This window comes from Vombatus ursinus, unplaced genomic scaffold (genome assembly GCF_900497805.2).
Source record: "Vombatus ursinus unplaced genomic scaffold, bare-nosed wombat genome assembly UNPS02005286.1, whole genome shotgun sequence".
Classification (NCBI taxonomy): Eukaryota; Metazoa; Chordata; class Mammalia; order Diprotodontia; family Vombatidae; genus Vombatus; species Vombatus ursinus.
In genome coordinates, this window is record NW_020945064.1 from 15861484 (window position 1) to 15884541 (window position 23058).

Genomic DNA, 23058 nt, shown 5'->3' on the forward strand with positions numbered 1-23058 from the left:
CTTTCTGGGAGGATCAGCCCTTTGAACAGGAATCCTCATCCCTGCTCTTTCTGACCCTTTAGTCTTTCAGATGAATGCTGCCTCCATGGGCATATTCTAGAGAGAGAGAGAATTCAGCTGCTTCAAGAACCCACTTCTATAGAGAGGGAGAGTAGCCCTGGAGGAGGCATCCCCAATCTGTCCCTTTTGATCCAGAAGAGGGGCTATCTTCCCCAGAGATTCTCTTACACACCCAATGAGAGCTGGTGATCAGTTAAAGCCAAAAAGAAACCTCCAGAGTCCTTCCCATAAGGCTCTGACAGTTAGGACCCACTGGGCAGCCTGGCCACACATCAGCCCTCTTGGTACTGAGACCCGTGGTCTTAGGATGACAGTGCACAAAGACAGCAGCCCAGCTTGAAGGAGATGAAACATGTTGGAAACAGTCCAGAGATGCTGGAGAGGGCATGTTTGTGGGCGCAGCTGAGTATTCCTGAAGGCACAGGATAAAGGCAGAGACTTCTACTCCAACTAGGAACTCATCCTTCCTATGCCACACCGACACCCCAAACATGGGTGCACACTTTAATCATCCCACTCCATGAAGTTTCAAGCCTTGGGGATAGGTGTTTCTGGCCTCCAAGAAGACAGAAGGAAACCCCCCTCAGAAATTCTCAGGCCCCAATGCATCAGCAACAGGCAAAGTGGAGGGAAGCCGAGTGCTAAAGAGGTTTTCTCTTTGTAAATACTGCTCAGGGGAAAATTAAATAAGAGAAAAACAAAATGAGAATATGGCCTGTTAGATTGTTTATGCCCTAAACAGTCAACTAGCTAAACTAATTAAAACAATTTAAACTGTTAAGAAAATTTTCATGGTTTTATTGTATAATGAGGCATTGAACATCTGAACAAATCAAGGTCGGGGCTGCACACGCAGCTGCTGCTTTCTCCTTCGTTTCTTTGGGTTACTAGAGCAACTTGTCAGTACATTAAAAAAAAAAAAAGACAACCTTTTGCATTACTTAGTCTTCCTAAGGCATGCGCTGGTACAACACAAACTTCTCCTGTCAGATGCAGCTAGTCTAACGTCCAAACATCATGCACAACACACTCAAACAGTGATGCCACTGCCCACCGCGGTGTCCACCCACCACGGCCTTGCAGGCTTGTGTATGATATTTGGAGTGTTCTCAGGGGGCTGGGGAGAGGAAGTGTGAATAATATCAGGAAGAGGAGAGAGAAGGAAACAGCGTGGGTGCCTTGGGAAGAGGAGGCTCAGCCGAAGTTGTGTAGCGCTAGCCGGAACATGTCGTTGGTGCACACCCAAGCATCGTTGATGTTCTTTAATAGAAATATCTGGTGGAATCCCATGATGGGGTCTTCATCAGCCTGCAAGAAGAGAGGAAAGACACACCTTTGAGCAACGTGGTAAGTGATGCAGGAAATCAGAACCACCAGTTCTGGGCTTTGAGAACAAACATCACAACCATGCCACGCTGCCTTCAGGCAATAGAAAGGTCAGTCAGTGGAATCAGAGTCCAAAGATGGGCAGTGTTACTTAATACCTACATACCCATGGTCAAGACACTTCAGTTTTCAAAGCTGTAAAACAAGAGCCTAGGACCCCACAGGCTCAGCTAAAAGGGGCATACCCCACAATGCCAGTGCCCTGAACCTCTAGGATACTCCTCTGAGAGTCTGGGCCATTTAACACCTGTCCTTCTGTTTCCCTGAGAGCACATTATCCACGACCAATACTGGTTCAGACACCCTTGGAGGCAAGGTTGTCTGTGAGGATTAGAGACAGCTCCTAGGAAGGAGAGCTTTTCATTCAGACTTACTCCAGCTGCTGGCTTCAGCTAGAATCAGTTAGAAAGAACATGCAGAGACTGTAAATCCCTGCAGAATCACGGGAGGGAGGAAGGGCATGAAATTTACCAACCACTGGCCCTATTCCCTAGCCTATTCCCTAGGGCAGCATGGACTATTATTAGATACAGGGAACCACACCCCACAGAAAAGCAACAGAGCAGCATAAGATTAGAAAACAAGAGGCCAGAAGCAACATGCACTGACTGGGCAGCTTGGGGTGCTCCCTCCAGCAGGGCTTCCTTCAACTGTGTTTGGGGAAACAGGTACCAACCCAACAGAGAGGCCTCTGCACAGAAGATGAGCATGACCAGTTTAGAGAATAGCCAAGAAACAGGCCCTTCACAGACTTCTGGCAGCACAGGCTACAGGAAAGAGACTTGGATTTTCCAAATGGTATAAAGTGTGCCTTTTGCAAGGGGTCCCCTGGCCCTCTTATTCTGTTCAGATGTCCTAAGGAACATATGCTCCATGTGTATTCCAAGCCATCTTAATAAAGTTCAGACACTGCCTCCAAACATGTCTGAAGTGAAGCAGTAGGTTGTTTGTACCCCAACTCTCACACATAAGCTTGGTCCTGCTGCCCTGTGCACCAAAAACTCAGAGTATCCAAGCAGCTCAGAGCAGGTGCCAATGCGGACAGGATGGAAAGGAACAGTCATTCCACTTCTTGTTTGGCTCGGGGATGGAAGCAGCTCTCTCACCTAAGGGAGGGTGGCTTGTCACTGCCACTTGCTATCAGAGTGAAAAGCATAAAGGTCCACAAAGGTTCACCATGCTCAATAAGCAACTTTGTTTTAAGAGGAGAGTTTGATCTGAGCACAACAAAATGAAAGACAAATCACTTGTAGAAGCTGCTCAGGGAGAGACTGGGAAGAAGGCTGATGAGAGAACCCTTTCCAGTTAAGAGAAAGGACAGAGCAGGGGCAAGGCCTGGCCTGGAAAAAGAAGCCAAGCAGGACCTGAAGAACAAGCCGTTGAAAAGTGGTCAGGCAGCTAGCTAGCAAGGTCTACGTCGATACACAAGAACATAGCTAAGCCCTCGTTGGACTGGGGCAAGGCTTTGTCTGTTTCTTCTTCACGCTGCCTACTCAAACTGTGGCACCCCCAGAGAAGCCAAATACTGATCATCTCACATTGAGGTATTACTGTTAAGGTTTATAAAGCACCTTCCTCACATTAGTCCTATGAGGTAGGGAGTGTAATTTTACCAGTCCTACTTTACAGATGAGAAAAGACAGAAAGAAGCTAAATAACTTGCCCAAAGTCAGAGACATGAAACAAGAGACACAAACTGGACCATGGCCTTCTGACATCAGATCCAATGCTCTAGGAGCTATGCCAGTACTGTCTCTGCCACAGATGTGCAACCCTCTCTCTCCCCAAGCTGTGCTGATGCTTCTCCACAAGAGAACTCTCCCAGTTCCTACTGTAAGAACCTGTCTGCTCATGGCTCTGATGTCCATTGAGGTTTTCAGAGATGCTCAAGCAAGTCAACCCTGAGACTGGCTCCTCAGCAGTGACCTTCTCCAAGTGTCCCCAGGTGGAATTCCACCTGTACTTCTTGGACATCCCTTCTCCTTCAAGATGGTCCTGACTGTTCATTTTGCCCTGATCTCACCTAAATAACTATTCTGAGGTGGTGGGAAACACATGAGGTACTCAGGGACCCCACTAGAACAGAATGGGGAATATGTGATTAGAAACAGAACTTATGAAAAAGTTCTGGAGATTTTAGCAGAATACAAACTTAGTGAGGCAATGGTGTGACATGGCAGCCAACCCCCCACCACCTAGCCAATCTTAGATTGGATTGAGAATCCCAATATCCAGAATGAAGGAGTTAAGAGCCCCACTATCCTCTGCCCTGATCAGACCAGAGTCTGGACACCACATTTTAGGAAGGACAGTGACAAGCTGGAGGGAGTCTAGGAGAAGGACCAGGATGGAGAGTCATTAGAGACAGTGAACTCTAAGGATTAGTTGCAGGGAATGGGGATGTTTAGCATTGAGAAGAGAAGGCTGGGGGGTGGAGTTGGGGGTGGAGAATGAGAGCTGTCTTCAAGTATCCGAGGGATTGTTTTCATGTGGAAGAGACATCAGAGTTGCTCTCCTCAGTCACAGGGGGCAAAACTAGGAGCTGAGGGTAGATGTGGCAGAGAGGTCAATTTCAGCTCTAAGTAGAAGGGAAAACTTCCTCCCCATGAGAGTTCTCCAAAATTGGAATGGGCTGTTCCTAACTGGAGGTCTTCAAATGGAGGCTGGATGCCCACTTGGAGAGGACACTGTAAAGGGGGATTTAGTATGAGTCAGACTGAAGAGCTAGCGAGGTCCGTTCCAACCCTATGCATGTGATTCTGAACGACACTGCTCAAACCTAGATCCCCAATGCTCAGTGGGGATGTGGGTCTGCTCTACTCAGCCAAGACACCTAGGGCAGTTGTGAAGACAGAAGTATATAGAGGGAGACATGCCCCACAGCAAGCTTTAGAGAAGGTCTGATGAGATCCCCCCAAATGGCAGCTGCTCATTCTATGTACCTCTGAAGCAGGAAACAATGGAGGGCAGGAGACAGAATAACCCTTCTGCCTGTTATCCACAGGCAGCGGCAAGATGTAGTAGAAAGAGCGCTGGGCTGGAGTCAGGAGAGACCTGGATTCGAATCCTGCCTCCGACACTTACTTGCGATGTGACTATGGGCAAGTCACTTAACCTCTCTGAGCCTCAGTTTCTTCATCTGTAAAATGGGGATAACAATACCTATAGTACCTACCTCACAGGGTTGTTGTGAAGATCAAATAAGATGCTGGGCATAAAGTGCCTTAAAGGGCTATATAGGGCAGCTCTTATTATACAAGGTCGGAATTTTCCCCCTTTGGCCCCATAACTGAACATGAAAGTTCCCGTCTACTGTCAAGGTGGCCTGCTCACCTTTAGCTGCCCCACCACCATACTGAGTATACAGCTGTCAGGGGTGGGCTGGTGGTCCTGAGCTGTGATGCTGTGCTGGATTTTCTGAAATGGAAGGCTCTGAAAGAGAAAAAGAGGTGAACATGAGCCCCCAGCCAGGAGTACGGTCACCTCGGACCCCTGAAGGGGAAGGCAGACGGAAACAGGGCTCGTACTTACAGACAATTTCTCCACGATGGCTGCTTTGCCTTGGAATTGCTGCCCTTCCCATGTAAGGCAAGATGCATCAATCTGGAAAAAAAAAAAAAGTCAGAAGAATCTAGTATTAGGGCCTGAGTGGGTGAGGGTCAAGGTCCCAGGGCCAATGACTGAGGAAGCACAATCTCCCCACCACAGCCCCTTTAAGACTCTAGGGGCAGCAAGGTGGCACAGTGGACGGAGCACTGGCCCTGCGGTCATGCGGTCAGAAGGACCTGAGTTCAAATCTGGCCTCAGACACTTGACACTTACTAGCTATGTGACCCTGGGCAAGTCACTGCCATTGCCTCACCAAAAAGCCAAAAAAAAAAAAAAAAAAAAAAAAGACTTGGTCTAATTTTTTCTCTCCAATGGAATCACAAAGAAAGGTGAGCTGTACCCCCATGCACTGGCACCTTAGTCACTGCCTGGGAAAAGAAGGGACTTCCTTAGGAAAGCTCCCCAGCCAGCCTGAGCCTGCTGTCTGCCCCAAGTCCTCATACTCACCGGCATTCTAGCCTGAGGCATCCCACCAGACATCCCAATTTGATTACCCAACAAGTTCTGAACATCATCGGAGGTCTACAGTGGTAGTCTTTTTTATCTGTCCATTTCATACTTCTTACTAAACCTTTCATAGGCAGCGTTCAAACCACTGCAAGAGAAAGCTGCTGGAGCTTTCCCCTTCTTAAGCTTTTTCTAATTTCACCCAGATAACCGTGTTTGGGGAGCACTCCAGCACTGAACAAGGAGAGACTGAACAATTATAAGAGCAATGGAAGACAAAATCCTCACAGAAATACTAACTTAATTACATAGTCTATAAATAGTTTGGTGCTTTGCCAATTTAGTTGTGACATATTCAATAGAATTTTAAAAAATTCTAGGATCTGGGGGCAGCTAGGTGGCACAGTGGATAGAACACTGGCCCTGGAGTCAGGAGGACCTGAGTTTAACTCCAGCCTCAGACACATGATACTCACTAGCTGTGTGACCCTAGGCGAGTCACCTAACCCCACTGCCTAGCCAAAAAAAAAAAAAAAAAACCATAGGATCATGGACTTGGAACTAGACAGGACCTGGAGGCTCTCACTTCACTCCCTCATTTTACATCCAGATGAAGAACCCGGGGCCAGAGAGGTGAAGTGCCTGGGAGTGCGTGTCAGAACAAGGATGTGAACCTAGGTCTTGTGGCCACGAATCCAGGGCTTGTTTCATGAAACTGCTGGTGGGACAGTCAGCACTGACATGCAGCATGAATGGTCCCCGAGTTCTTTCCCTCAGGACCACGAGCTCACCAGTTCCTAATGTTGCAACTCTCAATGGTTTACTTTCTTCACATGGACCCTAGAGGAGCAATAAGCTTACCACAGAAACAATGTTATAACTGGCGTTAGGTTCCCAGACTACCCACAGAAGAGTTCATGATGCCCCTGAAGTATACTACCACTAGTATTTCATTTAACCATGAGTTATAACATTGTTTCCATGGGAAAATGCATGACGTTTTCCCTAGCAGAGTGTGTAAGGCATCTTGTGAGTTACACAGGGTGGAGGCTCAATACATGTTTGTAGAACCAGGGACACGGAGAATACCCTTCTGCACCTGAAGCATCAGGGGGACTGGTAAAGAGGGTCAATCCTTGGTGTGAATGATTTGATCCCTCTTTTTAGTTACACAAGAATAGGAACTTCCTAGGTGCCCCTTTACGTTTCCATTAGAGAGACCTCTCTCTAGAGTAACTGCTCTGCAGGTGTTCTAAACTGTGTAACGAAGGGCAGATGAGGTTAGGGAACAGGTCTTTCATCCATCAAAATAAAGAAGTAACTACAATTTTAAAATGTGGGAGGCCTTTCGAAAGGGGAGGGAGGAGATTAAGAGGCTAGAAAATAGTGTGAAAATATCAAATAAAAACAACTACAAGTCACTGAATCTCACATTTGGAAGGAATATTCAATCCTCTCTTTTTATGGATGGAGAAAAAGAGCCCCAAGGACTTTCTCAAAGTCATAGAGCTTTACTGAGTAAGTGGCAATACCAAAATCAGAACCTGTGACTTCTTACACTCCAATCCTGCAGCCTCTGGTAAAACTGATTAAAATACAATTTTACCTACTTCACTGAACAGTCTGGAAATTGGAGCCAATGGCTAATGCATGTCAACCAGCCCCACCCGCAGGAAAGCAATCTTGTCCCACCCCCAATTATCCCACTCCCCTGGCACTTACATATATTGCTCCTAATTGGGTTCTGTCATTATCAAATAACTGGTAGTAATGTTGCACAAAGCTGGATCCAATCTGCTCCCAAATCGGCTTGTCTCCCATTCTGGATCCTCACCTAGCAGCGGAAACTGCAAAAGCAGCAAGACAGAGATAACATTGGTATCAACGGCCTGACACAAGAGCTTGATGAGCTCATCACATCCAACTCTGAGCTCCTTTGCTCTGTCCCACAGTCTTCTCTTCAGACAGCTGTTCCTACCGTGGGTCCAGAGCAGCCTCTCATCAAAAATCTCGCTCCAGGTCCAATACCAGGGCAGCCACGGGAGAGTCCCTATGGAAGGTTCTGCTAATCATACACGTGACTTTTTACAGGAGTGAAAACATATACTCATGGAGCATTTGTTGGGGGATAATATTTTGGACCGAGTGGGTGGGTAGGACGGATAGAGGAAAGGCCACATAATCAGAAAACATAACCTGCCTTTGATGGTCTTTCAGTCTAGGGGAAACCTATTTGCTAGTAGGAGTACTCTGGGTAAAGGTTTCCTAGGATATCCTCATCAGGACTAGACGCCATCTAGCCAACCTGCAAGGGTAGCTTCTAATATTTTGGTTATAGGATTGACTATCTCATACAGCAACCAGAGCCTTCTCTGTTACGCCCCCCGGAACTAACAAACTACATTCCAAGCCAGCCCACCAAAGGGCTGTGATTAGAAACCACCCTATTCACCAAACTGGCAGAGACCCTGTGGCCTAGCCTTTTCCTGCTCTGAGAAAGTCTATGGTCATTTTTCAGGGAAAGATAGGTCAGAAGGCACTCTGGCCAAGGCCATTAGGTCCCAAGGTCTCTAAAGGGGAAGCTGTCTCTTCTACCCTCACTTTCACAAGGAAGAACAAAAATCTCTAGCAACATTAGCCAACCTTCACTGAGAATGAGGTTCCCCTTAGGGAGAGGCTGATAGCCAGAAGAGGAGGGGCCTATGCCAGCCTGCTCTGTAGTCTGGTATTCTGAGGCAAGTTTCCCTGTCAAATAGTCTATAGACCCTTCCTTGTAGTTCTGACTTGAGTAACTTTCTTATCCTGTCATGCCTCATAGAGATAAGAGCATTATGTCAATGTCCCAACATACAGTGGAACTTCAATCCTAATAGGCAGGAGAAGAGACAGGGAGCCCTAAGCCCACGCTGAGCCACAGTAATTGGTACCACTGGCAGCCAGAGCCATCAGGAAGCAAACACAATTGGGAAATCACAGGTATAAACAGCTGAGGGGCGGTTAAAAGACAGGTGGGGGTGGGTGCTCAGTGGTCTCCATTTTCCCAACTAGCAGGCACACTGCCTCCCTAAATGGGAGTGAAGATGAAGAGAGGCTTTTTCCATGAGCATCTATGTTTGGGGAAGGAAAAGGTCTGGATACCTCTTTCTCACGTTCATTTGTACACAAGTATGATTTCTAGGAGGAAGATCTCCTTTTATACAGCTGATGGATAGAGTCCCTGAACTTGGGGCCAGGCGGGGCTGGGCTGGGCGAGCAAAGGGTGAATCTCCTCGGCATCTGCCTGCCTTCCAAAACTTCAGGGGGATTCATTTCAGGCCCGGCCAAGGCTTAGGGCCTGGACCAGGGTGAGCCCAGGGTATTTAGCTTAGCCCTGGTCATCCCTGGGTCCCAAGCTAGACCCAGCAACCACTTGATGTGAACTTCGAGTTGCTTGAGAAGAGATGGAGGCAGAACACTTTCCAGCTCATAGGATGCAAGGTTTGTTATTTCTCCATGAGCCAGCAACTTCCAAAAGCAGATGCCAGCTACAGGGAGTGTAATCCCCCAAAGACCACCTGGCTTAGGGTTCTCTTCTGTGGAAGCTCTGGCTGACACAGGGCAAGTTTCCTCCAAATACTAAAGGGAACAAGAGGGTGCGACACAGGCCAAGCTGATTTTCTCATCCACTGTAGTGCTGCTTGCTACAGAGGCCACAGGAGGGAGCTGGCTCCATTCTACAGGGAGGACAACGTGCTCACTGGAGACAAACAGTGGACTTAGTTTCCAAAGACTTAAAATATAAGGGACTTTAAGAGATCATCTAGTCCAACCTCCTCATTTTACAGCTGTGGAAACTAAGGCACAGTCTTAAAATCACACCAGTAGTACCAGCAGAGTCCATATTTCAGCCCAGATCTTTCAATTCCAGATGACTTTTCCCCTGAACCAGATTCTCAAATCCCCCACCCACCCACCCAAGTGGCTGAGGGTTAGTTAGGAGGACAGTTTTATTTTTAGCCAACATAAAAATACTTTACCATGATGGCTGTTCTAAAAATAAAGCCTACATGCTTAGATGACTAATAAATCCATGTCTAGGAAGTCTAAAACTAGCTGCCATTGAAGGAGAACTGAAGCAGGATTGGGTAAGCTTTGTTTTAGCTAACACAAAGTGAGCCTCAGCTCACCCGCTGTTGAACAAGAAGGAAAAGGCTTAAGATTTATTCAGTTGAATCCTATAGGCTGCTGACTGCCAAGCCCTATCTCCCCTGATCTGACCAGCTTTCAAAAACACTGAGTAGCAGTACTGAGTGCCAGGCCACCCATGGGCAGCTACAATGGAATCCCAAGCCACTGGGCAAACACTATGGACTGAAGCACTTCCTATTCAAAGTGGGCATGGCTCAACCTGCACAGGCAGCCAGGCCTCCCAGGCCCAAAGGTAGAGACGTGGGGGTCTTTCAAACTGTAAGTGACCAGCTGCTTTCAAATCTCTTTCTCTCTCTCTCTCCTGCCAATTCTGTTAACCAAGGGAGGGATAACCCTTTCAGGTTCATAAGAATTAGTTGGGAGGGCCTTTAGAATTAATCTGGTTGCACCCCCTCATTTGACAGAAAAGGCTGAGGCCCCAAGAGGCAAAGCCCCAGTCTCAAGGTTCCATAAGCATTAAGAAGCCTGGGCTTGGGTTCCATGCTAAGCATCCTGACCCTAGCTCTGTGCTTTTTCTGCACATATGCTGCACTGCCTCTCCTCAACCCCTTCTATTCTGGCCTGGAGAAGCACTGAATGGAGAAGCTCCTCTACTGAGGCTCCTTTCCAGCCTGCTTCTCCCTCCCATTCCAGGCTCTACAGAAATGCTTATTCCTCTCCCCCTCCACAGGCATCAAACCTGAGGCTGCAAAACTCCCTGAATGCTACTGAATCAGACTAAACTATAATTGGGAAATGTTCAACAAAATAAATAAAAAATATAATGCAACACAGATCGTGTTAATTTGTGGTTTTCTAAGTCAATATGCAGCTGCAGAGATCTATTTCTATTGGAATTTGACACCACTGGTCTAGTCGCCTACTAAAGGATGTCAAAAACTCACCTTCATCTCCCCTAGTTTGCTCAAATTCATTCCTTTTGAGAACTCCAGACTGATGGAGGTCCCTAGAACACTGACACTGCTATACCCAATTACGTCCCTCTAATCTCCCTCTAATATTCATGAAATGATGAACACAAGCACATCACTTTCTGAAGAGTGTCTATGACACTAGATTACTGGCAGCATCTCAAAAAGAAGGACTATTTTTAAAAGTACAATTACTTGGGAAAAGAGGACAGAGGAAAACCCTAAGGCAATTCCCAATTCACCTTAGAATGCAGTAAGTTGTGTGAAGAACTTCAAGGTGACAATCTGTACTAGAGCTCAGCTAAGGCTACATTGTGGGGCAGAGCTGGGCAGTGCCACCTGCATCACACCCAAGGAGGCCTTTTTTAAACTTCACCTGAATTATAGTCACCATGGAAATGTTCAGATAGTGAGGATCCCAGAGAAGAGCTGACAGAATAACACAATGAACTGTAAAAGTGGAGAAAAGCCTATAAATCTAACAGGTAACAAAGTCCAGGAACAAATCTATCAGTTATTGTGCCAAGTAATGGGAATGGGACCAGAGGCAAATGGCTCAGTATAAGAAGGGGGACCATGTCCAGTCAGAGCAGCCCTAGCAGAGTGAAAAACAATCAGTGATATTTTTAATCTTATTTAATCATGCAGAGAATATATATTGTACTATAGTAATTTTGTGTTTACATTTCTATGATGTGACATAATAGATGTGAATGTTAATCACTGCTTGACTGTTAATGGTTATTTAAATATAAAAAAATCTTATTTAATATTTTATAGGTTTTTTTAATGAGACCCTGAAGCATAATTACATCAATATGGAATGGGAATTATAGCTTCAAACTTTTCTAAGAAGGTCATATATAATTGTCTACAGCCTCAAGTAGCACGTGAACAGAACAAGCCTGCTACATACTTTCAAAGGGCCTGATCTTTCCAGAAGCTTCTCTACAGTTTGGAGGGAATAAAGAATACCCATATTTATTTGGACTAAAAGAGCTTCCAAAACATCACACAAGTTTAGCTGTTTTTTGTCTCTTTAGGGATAAGGCATTTGTTAACAATCACCTATGCAGAGGAGAGGTAACCGGCCTGGTCAATCCAAATGTCTATGTGAGTCTGTGCAGAGAGAGCCAAGACTTCTCTTCTTCCTAAAAGTGCAATTATTTCAAGAAAATAAATAAATTGGACAAGGAGGATCAACTTCCGAATGAGAAGGACAGGATGGAGCAGCTCTTGCTGCCAATGGCACCCAGCACAGTCCTCTTTAGAGCGCTCAGAAAGGAGGCAGTCTCCTCAGAGTGAAGGCACAGTGGTCACCGTTCACAAGGGCTATCAGCTCCCTTACTCAGACTGCTCGAGGTGGTTAAAGAGGGTGGGGAGTGGGGAAGCTTTCCCTATCAATATGCTTAATCTGTAAAGAGTCCTAGGAACAATCAAAGAATAGATTGAGATCTCAAATCCAAAACAACGAGCCAGAGACTTAAATGTTTCATAACCTTTAAAAGACATGATCTCATCAGTTCTTCAAACCTTCAAAGTCACAAAGTCTAGTCAAATTACACAGCTAAAAACCATGTCCAGCCCTTGATCTGATTGCAGTGAGAGAGGAAAAAATAGGAAGGCACTTAATCCAATTCCATTTTCCCAAATGATAGGCAGGATCTACAAAAACCACAAAACTCAGTAAGATTAGAGGTCACATCTAGCAGTCTAGCAGTGCGGCTAAGAACGTACAGAAGCAAAACTCAGAATTGGGAGATAGGTCTTCCAAACCCAAAGTCCAAAGAAAACAGAAAAGCCAGGTCACTGGAGACATTCGGAATCAACCATGTACCTTTACTGAAGAAAGGCCCAGTATACTATCACTCAAAAATAATGGAAAAACTCTATGCTTATTGACTGACCTATTGACCATTAAGTCAGAGAACAAAAATCTGCCTGTCTGGGCCAAAGGGAGCCTTGTAATATTCATCAAGCTGCCAGAAGGGGCTGATGCTCACCGGGCCTCCTGCAGGACAGCTTGTATTTCCCCGCTTCCAGAAATAGCAACAAGCAAAACGAAAAACAAACGTGAAAACTGACATAAACCTCATCTAGATGGCAGTGTGGCAGAGTATAGACTGAATGACAATTGATCAACGGACCAATTTTTAAAAAGCCTATTCTGAACAATATTTCTAGTCTTGTGATACAACACTGTAATCCCAAGGATGGAGAAATGTGTTAATACTAAAGACATCTACAGTGGCCTGAGTCATGAGACACATGGTGCAGTCCAATGCTTTTTAAACATATAGGGTTGCAACGCACAGTTTAAGAAGCACTGAAGGGGTCGTGAGTGGCAAAAGTTTAAGAAGCCCTAGTGTATACCAGAGTACTGGACTGTGTTTTAGGAAGATGTGGATTCGAAATTTTCCTTAGACCCTTACTAGCTAAAAACCTCTTTAAATCTGTTTTCCTATCTGTAAAATGAGATTAGATTTGATGATTTCTAAGGTCCTAAGCTAGGTGGCAAAGTGGATAGAGCACCAGGCCTGGAGCCAGGAAGACCTGAGTTCAAATCCAGCCGGAGATGCTTAGTAGCTGTGTGACTCTTGGCAAGTCACTTATCCCTCTTTACCTCAGTTCCTCATCTGTAAAATGAGCTGGAGAAGGAAATGGCAAACCACCCCAGTCATCTTTGCCATGAAAATCCCAAATAGGGTCACAAAGAATCAGACATGAATGAAATGACTCAGCAAGATGCTTTCCAATTATTCTAAATCTAAAGATCCTATAACCCCCAATTCAGAAGATTTAAACTCTTACAATAATTTCATTTACAGTCTCCCCCTCACATTTCACACAACCCTTTGTACCTTTCCTAAGTATTTATGCATTATTTTTTATTATAGCTATTTCATAGGATTACATGATTTATAGACGGAAGGGGCATTTGAGATTATTCAGTCCAACACCTTCTATAACAGATGAAGAAGCTGGGGCCTAAAGTACTAAAGTGACTTGCCCAAGGTAACAGAAATATCAAGTAACAACAAATGAACCATATCTCCCCATGTGTGCTTTCTCTTAAGCTTGTATTTTCCTAGCACCCAGCAAAGTATTCTACTCAATCCTCAAGACTCAGCTCAACTCCCACCTTCTGCAAGAGGACTTTTCTGGTATCCCAATTAACCCCTACCTCAACTTGCCAAGATGACCCCCCCATTGACTGTCTCCCCCTCACATTAGTCTGTGAGCTCCCTGAGGGCAGGAGGCTGGTGGGCACTTAACAAGTACCCATTAAATGCCAGAAGAGGCTTAATGTTGGCTAAACTGAGCACACTCAAAGCAAAGAAATCTGATCAAGGAATTGGACAGATGCAGCCTCCAGGGAGGACAACAGATTGCAATCTCAGCAGCTAAAAGAGCCTTTTTCTCTTTCAAATAGGCACATTTGTCTAGTTGGGATATGCTTGGTTCAGCAGACACAAATGTTGATATTGTAGACAGAAAAAAGGTGGATGACCTAGGACACCCTGAGACTAAACTGCTGGAAGGCAGAAGCCACGTTCTAATCAGTAAATCCAGCACAACACTATTCACATAGTGACCCACTCGGGGAATTATATGGCCTAGAGCTAGAAACGCTCTGGAAGACCACCTGTCTCCACTCTCATTTTACAGAGAAGAGGACCAATCCAGAAGGGTGCAAGGACTTGTCCATGACCACACGGCTAATAGCAGCCCCGGAATTCAAACCCAAGCATGAAGTCCAAACTGAGAGCGGCACAAGGGTGGAGGACCACACTGCTAATGTACAAAGACCCAACACAGAACAGAATCTTAGGAGTTGGGAGGGTCCTTGGAGGTCTAGCCCATTTTCCCAACACAGGAGTCCTCTATACCAGTGGTGTCAAACTGTGGGCCACATACTGACTTAGAAAACCACAAATTGACATTATCTATGTTGTATTTTTATTTATTTTGTTAAATATTCCCCAATTACATTTTAATCGAGTTCCAGGGCACACACCTGGGAGTTCTGCAGGCCTCCTGCAGCTTGAGTTTGACATCTCTTTCCTATACAATATCCCTTACAGGAACGGTCAGAGACAGAATGCTCACTACCTCATGCAGCAACTCTTTCTATTCCTGTTCTGCCCGTTAGCAGATTCTTCCTGGGTCAGAGAATTACTGAGGTGATATCCCCAAGGAACACTGAGCTTCCCCAGTAAAGACACAGCAGAGATCCGAAGGTCAATCCCCACATCAGACCAAGAAATGAGGAATCACAGAGATCCTCACGTTTCACTTCTACTGAACTATGCATCTGTCCAAGAGGCCCAGCCTTCGGCCTCTGTGCTGTTTCACTCATTGACGTTGCTGACGGGTGGGGGTGGGGGACACAGTCCCAAAGCTGTCCTAGCGCTGCTTCGGTCACAGGTTCCACTAGGACCAGGAAGGTTTCCTCCCCATGGCGGTTAGCAAGCTCATTCAGGGAGCTACATTTAATTCCTATTAGACAAGATACAGAACTAGAAATTACACCAGAAGGTATAAAAAACACACGGGTATAACCTGCAACTTTTAATGGCTGGATTCATTACAAGACCATGGGCAGGTCCTGTCTCCAATTACTGCTCTTGTCAGTTAGACATTTTCAGTCGTGTCCGACTCTTGGTGACCCCTTTTGGGGTTTTCTTGGTAAAGATACTGGAGTGATTTGCCATTTCCTTCTCCAGCTCATTTTATAGATGGAGAAACTGAGACAAAAGGGTTAAGTGACGTGCCCAGGGTGACTCAGCTAGTAAGAGTGTCTGAGGCAATATCTGAACTCAGAAAGATGAGATTCCCTGACTCCAGGCCTGTTGCTCTACCCACTGTACCACCCAGCAGCCATTAAAAAATAGAAAGGAATGGGGGCAGCTAGGTGGCACAGTGGATAGAGCACTGGCCCTGGAGTCAGGACCTGAGTTCAAATCTGGCCTCAGACACATGATACTCACTAGCTGTGTGACCCTGGACAAGTCACTTAACCTTGATTGCCCCCCCACCCCCAAAAAACCCACTTTCGTTTAGTTTTAGAATGAATTGTTTATAGGTAAACCTCCACTTCTGCTGTGCTGAGGCTGGTAAAGTCTGCATCCCCAGGTCACCTGATGAGTGATCATGAAGGAAGGTAGTTCAGACCATTCTGGGGTTGGAGGGAAGCTGAGCTGGGGTTATTTTGTGATCAGTCTTCCCATACAGTGGAGTTAAGTGTAGGTGATATAAAAACAAAATCCACATGAATAATTTTTTTAAAAAGAGACAGTCAAAGATAATTCATACCATGGACAGGCAGTCCATATGTTGGATCCTCAAAAGCTGCCTCTTCTGGCCACCATGAGAATTACTGAGGCAAGCTTAGTAACAGTGAGGGCTGCCCCAAAGTGAAGCCGGCTGCTCCAGGACACACTGAGCTCCTGTCACTGGAGTTTTTCCCTCAAAGGCTGGATGACCCCTTATCATAGCAGGAATTCCAGCTCAAGCATGGACTGAGTTCAATGACCTCAAGGCAAAAGTTCTAGAGCTGGAAGAAACCTTGGCGATCACCTCATCGAACCCCTTCATTTTAAAGATTTGGAAACTGAGGCCCAAAGAGCAGGAGTGACTTGCTGTAGGTTACACAGGTGGTCAGTAGCCATGCTGGGAAGTACAACTGAGCCCTGTCATTCTATTGAAGTCCTAGCTACTAGACCAAGCTGAAGATCCTTTCAAAATAGATAAGACAATCCAGTGTCCTCTGAATTTCTCTAGGAAAAAAGAGACAACAGAAATTCCAAATTTAATCCCTAACATAAACATAAAAAAGAGAATCCTTAACTGCCCAAAGATAAGGTCAAGCTCCTGCTTCTACTTGGTCTGCATATATCTAGAACCAGAATTTCCAAACCAGGGATTCTTACCCTTTTTTTGGGTCATGGACCTATACTCAGATTAATGCTAAATTTCAGTTAGAGCTGTGTGAAAATAAAGATGCAGTTTTTTTTTTAAAACTCATCCAAGTTCAAAGAGCCCCTGAAATATATCTGTGCATATAATTTCTATATCTTTGGATGTCCATGGATCCCGGTTTAAGAACCCCTGCTCCAAAATGATTTGACTATTCAGTTTTAATCTTCACTCAATCTAAGGGTATAGACGGCATCTGCTTTTTCCAACACTCATTTCTTCTCCTTTCACATTAACTTCAGAAATCATAATTACAGCAGCAGTGTGACTCAGTAGGCCACCTAAGAAGCTGAGAGTTCAATTCCTAAAGGGTGAAGCTTAGTATTTGTCTATAAAGTAGGGCTCTCCCCACTGCAGTAAGTCAGAGAACAACTCTACTAATCACTGGAGCCAGTCAGCCTGCAATCCCTGCTCAGTAACAAACAGGCACTTGTGGAAACACTGAAGGGATACGTGGATATTAAGAAAGATAGAAGGGGCAGCGAGGTGGCGCAGTGGATAGAGCACTGGCCCTGAAGTCAGGAGGACCTGAGTTCAAATCCGGCCTCAGACCAAACACTTGACACGTACTAGCTGTGTGACCTTGGGCAAGTCACTTAACCCCAATTGCCTCACTTAAAAAAAAAAAAGAGATAGAAACAGCAAAACCCAAGATTAGCCCAGAATAGGAGAAAGAGAGGAAAGAACAACAGGTAAGAGCAGGACAAAAAGTGAACCTTTCTAAGAGCAATGAAAAAGGAGTGGAGAGAAAAAACAGTTGCAAATTTGAAAGTGAATGCCTAAACCTAATAAACCAGAAAAAAGATGAAAATGTCTTGATTTTCTAATAACTGCAGCAATTTAAAATGACTGAGGACTGCTCACTAAAAGGCCTCGATTACAATCCACTTCTTAGGCCAACTCAGGTCTCCATCTAGCCAATGGGATGCCCTTCAGAATTGTACATGGGGCCTGGCACATTAATAATAGGCACTTAATAAATGCTTGGTGATCAGACTGAAAAGAGAATCCCAGGCCCAGTCCTCCTACACCACTAGAAATCAACACTTCAGGTTTAGAATCAAGAGAATTTTGAAGGCAAAAGAGGCTAGAAGCATCACCCAGCCCAATCTTGCCCCTTTATAGATAAGGAGCCTTGCCAGAGGGTCACACAGTAAGTCACTGGTACAGCAAGCACAAGAATCCAGATCCTCTGACGTCTCATTCCTTTCCCTTCCGCCATCGTCAGGCTATCTTTCTGATATTCATTTTTAACCTGGATGTCATCCTGGACAGGTCAGCGCCAAGTTTCATTTTTTTTTTTTTTTACTATCAGAGAACAAGAACAGAGAAGAAATAAGAACACTTCTCTCTCCTACCTAAGCTGAAAAGAACAGATCCTGTGGTCTTTTCTTAGGTTGATTCCATACACACCAACTTACAGCTCTGGAGCAAAGGCAGCATTCTTCTCCTGAGAGAAAACCTGGAACAAGCATCCATCTTAAGCCCATTCCCATTCCCCAGCCAATCAGACCAAAACTGATCACCAAACACTCACTGAGCTCCTTCCTCCCCACTGACAGCTGGGAAAGGCCATTTGAGGGAGGACTTCCTGCCTTGCTCTAACATGGAAAGAGACTGGAAAGGAAGAATGGTGGTAATGGGGGAAGGGAATAAGCATTTATTAAGCACCTACTATATGCCAGGCACAAATATTATCTCACTGAATCCTCACAACACCCCTGGGAAGTAGGTGCTATTATTATTATTACCCCCATTTTACAGTAGAGGAAATCGAGGCAGGCAAAAGTTAAGCGACTTGCCCAGGGTCACGCAGCTAATGAGTATCTGAGATAGGATTTGAACTCAGGTCTTCTTGACTCCAAGCTCATTGCGTCACCTACCTTACCTAATGGTAAGAAACCGCCCTACAAATTTTAGCCACAAAAGATTCCTAGGGAACACTAAAGATTTGAGACTTCAATTCCTAGATGATTGAAAAGGAATTTTAACTCATTCTATCCCAAAGCCTCAATAAAATCACGTGGTCATTGTCATAAAATCTAGAGGGCCCTGGAATTTGCATATCATAGGATCATAGAATTGAGAGCTGAAAAGGACCCTTACAGGCCATCTAGTTTCGTGGTTCTTAATCAGGAGTTCGTGAACTTTTAAAAAATATTTTGATAATTTTATTTCAATTTGTTTTTTTTTTAAATAATCCTGTGTTTTATTTGATGCATTTCAAAGCACTATTGAGAGAAGGGGTCTATAGGCTTCAACAGGCTGCCAAAGGCATCCAGGACACACACAAAGTTAAGAAGCCCTGATCTAACCCAACTGTCATTGTACAGATGAGCAAACAGAGCAGAAGAGACTTACCCAAGTCACAGGCCAAGAAGCAGAGAAGGGATTCCAACCTGGATTCTTTGACTCTAAATCTTTTCACTGTACCACACGCCCCTGTTTATTCCTGACAGGTTAAGTCCAAGCAAATTGCTCTGCAGATGTCCAAACATTCCAGATGGCTAGATAAGGTAGCAGATGAAATATGGATGGTATGGCACACGGAGGTAGGAAGATCTGAATTCAAATTCTGCCTCTGACACTGACTAGCTGTGTGATGCTGGGCAAGTCACTTCTCTGTGCCTCAGTTTCCCCATCTGTAAGATGAGGATAATAATAGCATCTCCCTCCCAGGATTGTTGTGAGGATCAAATTATCTAGCATATGTAAAGTAACAGTGTTAGCCATGACTATTACCTCACTGGGGCTAGAAAGACTCAATAACCAATCAATGAAAAGGCTTAGTAACAAAAAAGTATTTCATCTGGTGAAACACTGAGGAAAAAGTCTACCTTTAACTAGAAAGCTAAGGTGTAAATACGGTTCATGAGAAGGCCCTATGTCCTATAACATATCCCAAAGGGGATGACTGGGCAAGGGTCTGAGAAAACTGCTTTCAGCGCCAAGGGATTCAGTTAATGCTTACTCCTGCCACTTTCTGATTTCAGGAGTCCTACATCCAGGGCCTCCTACACCAGACTCCTCAATGGCCTGCTTCAAGACACCCAAGTCAGCCTCTGTGCAGTACAAGCACAACTGGATGATGTTGCCTCCCCAGCCCAGGGAATGAGCCTAACTTGCTCTCTTGTTTAGAGAAGGTGGAATTGAGAAGTTAGGGACAAAAGAAAGTTCCCGCTGAACTTCTAAGTTTCCTTTCTCAGTCTCCTGGCCTTAAGTATTGATTAGGCCACCCAACCCCCAAGTCAAACTGAAACAGCAACAATCTGAGCTTTTTCCAGACTTTTTGACACCTCTGGATTTTAGACCATTCTTCAAGGTGGTGGGAGGGAAAAAAAAATCATCATAACTACAGTAAAACTGTACTGGTTGGGATTGATACCAAGGAAAAAACAATACACAAAAACACTAATGGAAACTTTCTTCTAAAGAATTCACAGCACTTCACGCCATCTCCTCTGATAACACAACATCCCTATGGCCATTCTTATCAGCAGATGAATTAAACTGAGGCAGAAAAGTGGAATGACTTAGTCATACATGAATAAGCTATGTGGAATCAGCTCTAGCCCAACCAATTCTTTCCTCTAGACTGGCCTAGCCAGTAGCAGCAACACAAAAGACTTTCCATTAAGTGCTTATCTTTTTAGGGGTGGTGTTAATTTCAATCAGATCAACTTCAACTTATGCCACAGGAGTCATTTCATTATAAGAAATAGAAATCAGTAGATTCTGTAATGTTAAAGAAATAGAATCATACAACAAAGGAGAATAAGGCAATGACTAAAGTCAGTCACCACATCAAGAGTGATGATGAACAAGGGTGGCCAGGACTAGCTCCTCCAAGCTAATCTTGTAAATAAGGAAGCTCTCCATGCCCAGAATAACGAAGCCAACCAATCAATGAAAATCAGTGACCTACTGGCCCTGTGAGTGTAAGGAACTCGTGGATTTAGAGCTGGAAGGGACTGTGCATATAAACTCATTTTGTAAATAAGGAAATCTGAGTTCCAGAAGTTATTGCCCACAGTCAGTCACAAATAGGTAGCAGCGCCTGGATTGGAAAACAGGTCCTCTACCTTTAAATACAGTGTTGTTCTTCCTATAACATGGAAATCTTTAAAAAAAAAATTAAGTGTAGAAACTACACCGGCTTCTAAAGCTACATAAGAGGTATAAGACTACGTAAGAGATAATAATTAAATTAAAGGAGCTAAATATCTACAAGTGCCTATTATTATTACTTCCTGGTTTTACCTGAACTAAGTTGCCTCAGGAATCCTTCACTACAGAACTCAGGGCTACTACTCAGAAAGTGATGAACAGACAGGGTGCCCTACTGCTCATATCAGAAAGACCTTGCTGGAGTTTAGAATAACTAACTGTTGAAATTTAGTCACCACTTAACAACCCAAGGACAGGAAAGCATGGCTTCAATCCATCCATCTGGTCACAGTGGAGAAAGGGATGTAAAAGATCACTCTAACAGCCAGAGAAAGATAGAATGAGATGTCCATATGCTTTCACAGTTAGTTTTTGCCCCATAAACCAAATAAATACCAACTGGAAACAGGATTCTGCATTTTAAGACTCCAAGGTCAAATTGACAATACTTAGTATCCAAATGTATAGAATTAGTGGGGCTTAGAGTCAAAGATCCTGTTCAGTCCCATAAGCATTTATTAAGCACCTATTATGTATGAGCAAGGCAGGGCAGCTACAGGGGTGAAATGAACAGAGCACCAGTCCTAGAATTAGAAGATCTGAGTTCAAATTTGAACTCAGACACTTACTAGCTATGTGACTTTAGAGTCATTTCATTTTGTTTGCCTCAGTTTCCTCATCTGTCAAACAAGCTGGAGAAGGAAATGGCAAGCCACTGCAATATCTTTTCCATGAAAGCCCCAAAAGGGGTGACAGAGATCTGGACAAGAGTGAAACCACTGAGCAACAACAGTTGAACAATGAGCAAGGTAATATGCCAGATAGACTCCAGGGATCTTACCTCAAAATGAAAAATGGTGTTACCTGCAAATTTTTAAAAATGGGATACTGGCTAAATAGTAATGTTACAGGCAGGAATAGTGAAGTCAGAGGGAAAACCAGACTGCAGGGGAAAGATAAGCAGCTGAGTTCTGGGAAGCTGCATCATGAATCAGGAATCTAGATCCTAGTTCTACCCTGCTACTAACAAACCTTGGAGAAGTCCTCCTATCAAGCCTCGGTTTCTGACTGTAAAATGAAAGGGGTCTCTAAATGTTCTTTAAAATGCCTTCCAGGTTTAATTACTATGATTTGGCTTCAAATACTGGCTCTGCACCCTAAACTGCATGACTTCACCTCTCTAGGGTCTATAAATTTAGGGAGTTGGTCTAGAAGTTGTCTGTGGCTCTTTCCAGCTCTACAGCCTATGAAACTCCCATAGAACCTGGGTTCAAATCTTGGCTTTGCTTCTCTATTAAATTTTGGAATCTGAGAAACTGAGCTTGAATCTCAGCTCTGACCTGTGTGACCTTGGGTCAAGTCTCGCTCTCTGGGCCTCAGTTTCCTCACCTGTAAAATGAGGGGACTGAATTAGAAGATGGTGTTCTAGAATTAGAAGGTGAACTCTTCTGCCTTTTAAGCTCTGTAATTAACACTGGGCTCCTGGGGTAATGCTGGGTCCGAGGCCTGCAAACACACGCACACCACCACAGGCAGGATTAAAGGGAAGCCCCCACCCCACGCCCCGGCCCCACCCCCACCCCGGCTGGCCTGGCGGTAGCGGCGTGCGGCCAGACTACACGAGAGGGGCCGGCCGAGGGAGGGCTCGGCTCGCTCGGAAGAAAGACCAGACCCCAGACCGGGTCTCCCCAGGATCCCCCTCCCAGCACCCAGACCCCGGCCGCCTCCACCCAGACCGCGTGACTTTCTTCCTTCTCCCCATGACCCACCCTCGGCCCCCGGGACCTCGGCCTCTCCCCGGGCCGGAGCGAGCCCGGCCTCCCTGGCAGCCCTGGAGTCTGAAGCAAGCGGCCAGCCTCCCACACGGGGAGGGCGGGGGCCCCGCCAGGCCCGGCCAGCCCTGGACACAGGTCTCGAACCAGCGCTGGGGCGGGCGTGCGCCTACCCCGGGTAGAGGAGGCGGGCGCTTCCCCAGGGCCTGGCCCCGCGCAGCCAGACAATGCGTTGCACTCACCCGACTGGCTGGCACGATGGCAGCGGCGACGGCGGTGGCGGCAACCGAGCGCGGTCCCGGACCGACTGCCCCCCCCACCCACCTTCCCTCTCCCGCCCCGAGCCTGCAGCACTCTGGGAAATGCAGTGCGGGCGCCGTAGACTTGAGCCGGAGGCTGCAAGAGCAGAACTACAACTCCCGGCATGCCGCGCGGCTCGGCCCGAACGCAGTTCTCCCTGCCCAGGAGAGGTGGGGAGGGAACCGGAAGAGACGGGGCCTAGCCCGACCCCCGAGCATTGTGGGCTAGCGGAGGACCTC

General features: G+C 45.6%; 1 protein-coding gene across 3 annotated transcripts; it reads right to left on the reverse strand.

The window, feature by feature from the left end:
* Positions 1-835: 835 nt before the first annotated feature.
* Positions 836-22849, reverse strand: NUTF2 (nuclear transport factor 2). 3 transcript variants are annotated; one of them, XM_027847688.1, is made up of 7 exons: positions 22762-22808; positions 22137-22253; positions 18942-19087; positions 7225-7349; positions 4978-5049; positions 4780-4878; positions 836-1368 (listed from the first exon to the last, which is right to left on the reverse strand). In XM_027847688.1, the coding sequence occupies exons 4-7, from the start codon at positions 7321-7323 to the stop codon at positions 1255-1257; spliced, it is 384 nt and encodes a 127-aa protein (XP_027703489.1). In that variant the 5' UTR covers positions 7324-7349; positions 18942-19087; positions 22137-22253; positions 22762-22808; the 3' UTR covers positions 836-1254. The 3 variants fall into 3 exon arrangements, with proteins under 3 accessions (XP_027703489.1, XP_027703488.1, XP_027703487.1); XM_027847687.1 differs by lacking the exon at positions 18942-19087; XM_027847686.1 differs by lacking the exons at positions 18942-19087; positions 22137-22253 and having other exon boundaries at positions 22762-22849.
* Between the last annotated feature and the right edge of the window lie 209 nt (positions 22850-23058).